Raw genomic sequence first — 9,257 nt, forward strand, 5'->3', positions numbered from 1 at the left:
TGATCATTAGGAGAAAAATAAGAGAGCTTGCATTTTTTCGTGATTTTGAATACAATTGCATATTGAAGTATTTCTATAACCCCCAACAATTCCCCAAAGCCATATCGAACAATAGCATTATTAAGAGGAATAGCGTATTCCATTCTGAATAAATTTGCATTTGCATAGAAGTGTGATGAAAGAAATCAGTAGCCTAATGGGCCAACAATTTTGAGAGGGCCAGATATGGCGTATCGGGCAAAATTTTATTAAACAAAATTGCGAGCGAGCAAAAATTAAGTTATTTTAATCCAAAATAAAAATAAAAATCCAATGATGACATATATTCAATGATGAATATGTAATATTCAGAAAATGCTATATTTCACCCTTCTCTCTTTTCTTTTCTCTCTTTTAGTCTTGGTCGTGAAAAAAATTTGAGGGGCATGCGACCCCAAGCCCCCCATCTGTACACCACTGAAGCAAGTTATTTGAAAACGGGCTTTCCATCGCAAGCTGCTAGCAGTAGTACAATAGTTTACATGTACGGCAACCCGGTCGCCGCGCATGCACCGCTGAGACTAATGCAAATAAATAAGCCTAAAATAAACATGCAAAAATATGTGTTTTTTCCCTTCTTTCCTTCCTCAGTTTCATACACACGAACCCCCACACACCCTCACTTCACCTTTAGGTCTCCATACTCTCACACAAACTTACACAGACAAACAAATAAACAACGGGTAAAAAAGACTACTCAGTGCGGCCTTTCGTGAAAAGCTCTCCCGGTTGTCAAGAAAAGGTGCGTTAATTTGACTCCCCTCCTCCAATGCACCCTTTAGAGAAAAACTCCCCGGTTTTATCGAAAGGATTCGGCCACCCACGCCCCGCGAACGCAGACAATCGTCAGAAGCCTTTTTTTTTTTTTTTTGGTGGGGGTCTTGTCAATTTTTTCCTGACCAAAAATGCCCCCCCCTGGAAAATCCTGGATCCGCCACTGATGCCATGTAAGAGCCCTTTACTTCCGCATAAGAGTATGTAGGCCAACAGTCTTAATAGTAACTCGTGTCTGTTGACCAACTAGGTCCATGGTTGAGTAAAACATTCATAACTTGAACTTTGAATTAATATAGGGATATTTGCTTACCGAATTCATATAGTGTTTACGATACTCTTTATCTTCATTATACAGAATTTATGATCACGATCTCTGCCTAATGTGGACTCGGCGCAAGGCCAACGCGTAAACAATGGCTTTGTTTGAAGTATATATATAATTACTATGAGAAACAGAACGGGTCAAACCAGACTCCAATCGTCGCTTGTTCTTTCCGAGGTTCTTACCAGCATGTCATCTTATAGATCGCCGAAATGTTGTGCGAAGAAATTCTGTGCAATGGTCACATTGTCCATTTTTCTTCTGGTCAGCTCTGCTTGGATGTTTCTAAAAGTCGTTGATCAGAATCCATATGGGTTTGGCTGGCTGAGGACCGTTCATTGGACACCAGGGACCCTACAAGTGGATTCCTATGGCTTTCCGATCAATCCGATGGATACGTGTAAGGAAGGGATTACCACGATCAAGCTGCTGGTTTTGGTGAAGTCCGCACCCTCTCATAAATCACTCAGGGATGCCATACGAGAGACCTATGCCAGTGGTATCAAGGAGTACAATGTGTCTGCAAGGGTGTTGTTTGTCCTAGGAAACACTGAGGATGAGCAGAACCGAAAAGCCATCGGGAAAGAAGCTGAACTGTACGGGGATATCTTACAAGTGGACTTTACCGACCATTACTATAACCTCACCATCAAACTCGTTATGAGCTTTGAATGGGTGGTCAACTTCTGTCGGGACACTGAGTTTGTGATGTCCATAGACGATGATGTTATGCTTGACGTTGTGACTCTTGTCCAGGATTTAGAAGCGCTACCAATGGAGCGTCAGTCGGACTTCTTCCTGGGGATGCCAAACACCTACCCACCAAACCGTAAGGTGTTCAGCAAATGGTACATCCCGAGAGAGTTGTACCCAGAGGATACCTACCCAGTGTCACCGTTTGGTCATGGATATGTAATGTCACAGGATGTGGTACAGAAGCTCTACGAAGCCTCCAAAGAATACCCTCCTATAGTTCCATTTGATGACGTCTACTGTGGAATGCTTTTGCAAAGGAAACACATCGACATTGTCAACAGACTAAACTTCTACAAAGAGCTTCATCCGAAGAGAAGATCCAAAGACTACATGATGCTCGAACTCTCAGAGGGGGCCATGAAACGAACTTGGGCATCCATGCGCTTCGGGACCCTATTCGAAAATCCCCAAAATTTCACATGTACCAATTCAGTATTGTTTTGGTTGATATTACTATTATTACTCATAATCATTATTGTAAAGTATTTGCACCATGCCAGTATTGACCACCAGATAACTCCTTCGTAGTTACACATTTGAAGACATACAGTTGTGCTCAAAATTTAGTGAACCCTACCACAAAATGCACTCCTTAATTCATGCTGACTGTTGAATGTAGACAACAGCACTACAATGTTTGGCGAGCCAAGATAAACACCTTTTATTGAATGTAATATTATGTTTCCTTACTTCACATTTAAATATCTAGCACATGGCAGAACCTGAACACTTTGAAATATGATAATTTTCCGGTTTGATTCGCTAACCTTTGAGCATCACTGTATATAGTCAATTGGTCTACAAGCCTAATTGTCGTTTAATTATGCACTTCACTTCCTTCGTCTTCATCATCTGCTAATGAAGCTGAATAGTTGATCCAATATCCACCTTATCTAGTTTTTATTTTTACTTTGTCAAATGAGAATTTGGTTGATAAAAAGTTTGACATATCCATAAAGACTAAGTAGACATTAGACGAAGTGGTTAAAGCCTTAATGGAAAATAGACATAATGGTAGGAAGATGAAGTGGCAGTTAGACCAAAAGGTTTTTAAACGAACTGATTGGAGACAAAATGGGTTAGATCATCTGGGGCCCGTTGCAGAAAGTGTTGCAATCAATCGCAAGTCTAAAAATTTAAGCGCAACTTGATCTTCAACCAATCAACAGCGCGCATTTGGGGCTTGCGATTGACTTTTTGGCTTGCGTTTAAACGCAACTCTTTCTGCAACGGGCCCCTGGGCTGAGACCAAGCGGGCAGTAGCCACAGTGATTGTAGACTAATTTACCCTGTCTTTTATGCTGGTCAAAGACTGTCTTTGTGAAGAGAGAATTTCGAATTTGAAACAACAAACTACAGAAGTGTACATGAACATTCTGTCGGATGTGTAATTGCATTAGGATTCGCGGAGAAGAGATATGAAGAAAAACACTGTATTACTTGTATTAAGGAAGTTGCTTTAAGTGTTTGTGGAGTTTCACTTTCATTGTAAGTCTTTTTTTTATTTTTTTTGTTTAGTGAAAGGAATATTACACTGAAGTCAATTGGATGAAAATAATAGGAAGTAAATCGTTTGAAAAATAAAATCTCGAAAAGAATATGACACGATGAGGATCAAGTAATGAGGAAGTGTTTTTGCTGTAAACTATATTTACCATAAAACTATAAAATATTGGCAGCTATACAGGTATAAACTGAGAGTATAGAAGTATGTTATGAAATTTGATATCAAGGGTAAATTCTACAGAATTTAAAAAGAAAGGCTTGCGATTTTCATGGGTAGGCTTATCTAAAAAAAACCTTTGACCGAGGTAATATTAATATTAATAATAATGATAATAATGATAATAATAATAATAATAACAATTACGTATATGTCCAATTACTAAAGTCGAGAGGAAATTACTTAACTGGTCTTCAGTGTAACTACCTCATATGATGTCATTACATCATCTATATAATCATTTGATGTGTTTGATGATCTGTTAACGCATTTACTGTAACTTTCTTTCACTGGAAAACATACATTTTCTTATAAAGGAACTACCTCAACTAGCTCGAAAAAGAAGTTAGTTTTTCATTTTTTTCATAAGCATATCATATTAATTTTCCATGATGATTCAAAGACATTCTTGACCTTTGCTTGATTCGTTCAATATCTACATGATTAACTGAAATAACAATGAGTGCGTTTGGGGAAAGGGTGGGTGTGCTAATAATCGTGTTGCAAAATGTTCTATATTTAAAATGTCTACTTTACCATGTTTACTTTGTTTTTATTATTCAATCATGTATGTTGGTTTTGCATTTTTATAGCTGTAGTATTACATTTGTATACGAACTTGCCAATAAGAAGTCTTCAGCTGATATGTGTGTAAACCGTATTAAAATAAATAGCACTAACAAATAATTAAGCTGTAAAGTAATAGAAGGAACATGAATATAATTTTCTCTTTGAAGTATCACATATGTGCCTTATAGTATACACTAATACACTGATAGGATAAAAGTTTAAATTATTTGTTGAGGGATATATTTTGTTTTTTCTACTGGCGAGCACATGCAAAACAGAGTCAGGAACACAACGCATTTTCTTTATTTTTTGTTTCATTTATTTCATTTATTTCACTCGATAAAAATAATATATATACAGGTAAATAAGAAATACATAATGACAAGAACAAAACAAAGTAACAAAAATGACAATACAGTAAATAGTGTGCAAAACAGGCTTCGAGTGTGGACTGGCATTAAAGATCTGTTGGATCTTAGAAGTTCCAGCCCAATAAAGAAAGAAAAAGAAGGGATAAAAAATAGAACATACAAAAAAAAAAGACAGACTCGCAGTTGTAATGTGTGGTTTTATACCAGGCACATATACATGGATGCATACTTTGATCATTGCTGCATATTATTATGATTTGTAAAACACACAAGAACAAAATACAAACTACCACGTATGGGATTGACATTAAACATAAATTTATCTACAAACCAAATAATTTCAGTTAACACTTAGGGGGTGTTGCAAAAATATTAGCAATCAATTGCAAATTTCAGATAAAAAATTACAAGAAACAAATCGAATTTAACTAAAACAAACTATCAATATATATTTTTTTGATACAGGAAGCTGACCATAAATCAATAGCAAATTTGCAATTAATTGCATGACTTTGAATTGATTTTGGGACCTAATGTTGACTTGCGATCAACTGCAAGTTTCTTGCAATACCCCATTAGATTAAATGATAATGTGGTTGTCCGAACTGAAACCATCAGCCGTTGAAGGCTGACGTACTGTACGTGAAGCCAGTCGTTTTTTCCTGCAATCTTATTTCTTATATTCCTATTTTTCAAGCATTCCAGTCCTGGTATCAAGATATTGCATTTTGTTAACAGAATTCGTAATTCTTTATATGAAGATTTATTTGTGTTTTTTTTAATGCAGTAAATTAATAAACAGTTGCAGGAGCCTCCCAAGACCACCCCCCATCTTTACGCCAGTGACATTCACCGGAGATAATGTTTTTTCCCATTTGCTGGCGAGCAATAAAATTATTGTTTAACCGTGCCAGGGGTAGCCGATGTTGGACATTGATTTATTTGTATTTGGACATATAATGTTTCTACAGTTTGTGAGTCACATACACAAATATGGCAGAAATATTGTACTGTATTATACAGCACACGGCGTTGTGTAAATATGATGTGTATGTATTCATATGAATGTGATGTTTGAGGAATTATAACTAACAATAACAATGTTTAGATATAAAAAGTTTGAATTTTGAATTTCATTTTTTTATTATGTTTTTAAATTTAGAATTCCAAATTTAGTATTCCAAATTCTAAATTCTGAATTTCAAATTTTGTTTTTGAATTTTAAGATATAACTTATGATCTTATATTGAAAGAGAATGTTTTTTTTCGTGTAGGCTACGCCGTTTTGATTAAAGAGAACTGTTTGCTTCTAATGTAGGACTGTTATTTTGACATTTTGTTTCCTTTTATGTTTACATTCTTGATGCTTCTGTTGTCATCAATTTTCATTTTACTTTCAACCTGCTTCTCTTGTCATTCTTTCCCCCATTGAGATGTGTTAATTCATGACATTCCAACATCTGATTCTTTTGTTCAACATTCTTATTATGTAATCATCCCAACATCTTATTTCATCTCCGTCCACCTACTGGTTATTTTTATGAATTAGACCCCTCCACTTTTAGTTGGTTCCTCCACTCTGTTTGTCTGTTTGATAGGTTGATTTTACTTAATTTGAATATATGTAAATTGTGGATATAATTTGAGTCACGATGTGGCAAAGCAGCCCTCTAATAAAATCAGTGCACTACAATACTTCATTGAGTACAGTTCCATTTTGTTCTGTCTCCTAAATCCCTCTTCTCTCCGTTTGCTGTACTATTTGATGTGTGATTGAGCTTTTGTTATTCCCTTCATCGGTTAAACATTTTATTCCCCATAGACTGTCCGCCCTTTCACACGTAAAAAAAAATCGTAATTTGAATCATGATTCCAGTGAAATATAAGGCTAATGGCGAATATCTAGCACGTGTGAAACCAAACTAGAACATGATTAGAATCACGAACTCTGATCACAGTCACGATTACAATAGCAATCATCATTACAATGATGAATCAAGATTCACCTGTGAAAAGGCCTTGGTATCATTTTAAACCCAAGAGTATTTATGGAAACCCTGTTGCTAGGCAACCGTTTCCAAGGAGTACATTACCTTTGATTGGATCACTCAGCTACGTCGATTTATTTGTAGCTTATATTGCTTTGACTCATAATGGGTTAATTGTGATAAAGATCGGCGCATTCGCTCTTACTTTGAACCGTTGATGATACAAGCACGTCACCGATTAGCAGTTGCTAAAACAAACAACGCCTCGGGAGGGAGTTTCCACACCGGGATTCACTCTGGATTCAAGAACAGAGTGTAGAAAATGCCGATCGAATGACAAATAAAAGAACAGCTGGGAGGTCTTTGTCGAAAATTGGTATTCGTTCTAAGTTCCGGACCTGACGAAAAATTGCAAATATGTCGGTAGTCCAGAGTTGTTCATTGTCATGAAGGGCATTTGACAACACATTTTCTATGTTTCTGAATCTGTCGTGTGTCGAGGAGCGAAAATCATTATGTCTGAGACCTCATGGCCCTAGTTGGGAACCATTTTTAAAAAAGGGGCTGCTTGTTTGGAAGACAAATTTGACAAGCAAAAGAAAAAAAAAGTTTTTCACTACAAACACTTTAAACAAATTGACCCCTTTTTTTATTACAAATTTGCTATCAGCTAATCAAATTGATTGATTTCAGTAGCTTTTAACTGTTATTGCAAATATGTTATTATAACAAGTTTTATGACACGGTCCGATGGACATTAGGCTAAAGGATAGTTAGAAACGCGATTGTCTGTAATCCAAATTACAGGGGGAAGTTCGAGCGCTGGTCACGTCCTTACACGGTGACGTCTGTCTAGACGCAAATAATCATCACTCGTTAATACACGTCTGTAAAAGATCAATTAGTCATGCAAAAAAAAAACACACACGCACCCTCCCATCCCCACACACTCATCGAAACACACATACACATGCAGCCACCCTCACACGCCCTCACCACAGCCTCCCTCACTCCACACACACATCCTCTCACACAACACCCCACATCCACGCACACATTATTATTGTTATTTTTGAACAAGTGCACACCTAGTTACCAATAATGCATATAGCATTCCCATTTATTTGAAAGCAGGATAAAATAGCATTGTAGATTAAACACCTAGCTGACGGCATAGGTGCCGCGGCCGGGGATCGAACCCCGGACTTTCCATGTATAGCTAGGCGCATTAGACCACTCGGCCACGGCACATCTCATGTCTATTATTGGGTAATAAGTCTATCCATTGAAGTGTTTTGGTTTCTTGTTTCTTTAAAGGGAAGAGCGGGTCGTATAGACCGGTTCGGAGTTACTTCATGGACAATTTTGGTCAAATGACCTTTCATTTCTTTATTATGATAGGGAGATTTCAAAGCAAGATATTACGTAAGCATGCCTTACATAGCAGGGTGAAGAAATTGAATAGACCAGGTGACTATAATAGCATACCAATGAACACTCTATGAAGGAATTTCATTTCTACTTGATAGATAGTGTTACAATGTACTTGGCAAACTGTGAAATACCAGTCGTTTGTGGACGCATTGTTCTTTTTGTGCCAAATGAAAAACACAATTCAAAAGAATATAATAATCAAGACGTCAAGTTGGTGCTTATCTCATTGCATTTATACCACCATGTCACTTTAGTATAGTACTAATGACCTTCTTCTGATCATGCGCAGAGTCTTCTGATCATCAGTGCTTAGAGTGGAACTACGAACTGGCTTGTATACTGAATATAACTCTGCAGTAATGTTATTTCAATTAAAAGCCTGTAGGCGCGCTTGGATATAGCCTAATTAGCGTTACAGTCACACCTACGAAACTGACTCCAAACCGACCAATGTTATGATATTCCATTCGAATAAAGGAAAATAATTTCATTTGATCTGTCTGGAATCGACTTCGAAATTAGTTTTCAATTGAATAAAGGGGTAATATAAAAAAAAAATCCATATTTTTTTGTTCGAGAGGAAATCATGAAGTCGAAGTACCTAATTGATCGTGGGCCCGGCAGCGATGCAATGGCGTGTTTTCCTTCGGCAAGAAATTTACCCACATTGTGCTGCACTCGACCCAGGTGGGGTGAATGGGTACCCGGTAGGAAGAGTTTCCTCGAATGCTCGAGCGCCCGATCAAGGTAGCCGTGCTAAAGCCGGGGTAATAACAACGCAATCATGTTAAGCAGGGCTCGCTGGGAGAACAGTTTTCGGAATTGAGGTGGCCATGGGTAAAAATATGTCGTTATTAATAATATTATCATTATTATTATTGTGTAGCGCCAGATCGACGAGGCTCTATACGCCAAACAGGGTATAGCAGCAACTCCCATATTTTTATGTCCTCTTGGTCTGACGCGACCGGGGGGGGGGGGGGGGTGAACTCCCGACATCCTGGTTGTCAGACGGACGCTCTACCAACTGAGCCAACACATTGCTTGGTTACAAGACCAAATCCTTTATTATTTATGCTTTTATTTCTCTCTCTTTCTTTCTCCTTCTGTTTTTTTTTTTACTAATAAATATCAAGGAGGGAGAGGGGGTGCCATCTTAAGGTCGTCTTGAAAAAAAAAACCTTGGGTCCGTTTCATGAAACTTATTATATCAACAAGTTTAAATAATTGTTAAAAGCTACTAAAATCCTTTAATCGAATTGGCTGATAGTAGAATT

At 37.3% G+C, this 9,257-nt stretch overlaps 1 protein-coding gene across 1 annotated transcript; it reads left to right on the plus strand.

Moving 5' to 3' along the window:
* Window positions 1-1,030: 1,030 nt before the first annotated feature.
* Window positions 1,031-6,253, plus strand: LOC129267635 (beta-1,3-galactosyltransferase 5-like). Its single transcript, XM_064104837.1, has one exon. It carries the CDS (start codon window positions 1,262-1,264, stop codon window positions 2,420-2,422), a length of 1,161 nt encoding a protein of 386 aa, XP_063960907.1. The 5' UTR covers window positions 1,031-1,261; the 3' UTR covers window positions 2,423-6,253.
* Window positions 6,254-9,257: the final 3,004 nt, after the last annotated feature.

This window comes from Lytechinus pictus, chromosome 9, assembly GCF_037042905.1.
Source record: "Lytechinus pictus isolate F3 Inbred chromosome 9, Lp3.0, whole genome shotgun sequence".
Classification (NCBI taxonomy): Eukaryota; Metazoa; Echinodermata; class Echinoidea; order Temnopleuroida; family Toxopneustidae; genus Lytechinus; species Lytechinus pictus.

What these genes read in the sequence shown, in the direction of transcription:
- LOC129267635 (XM_064104837.1), top strand. Translation starts at nt 1,262, where the DNA reads ATGAGAAACAGAACGGGTCAAACCAGACTCCAATCGTCGCTTGTTCTT.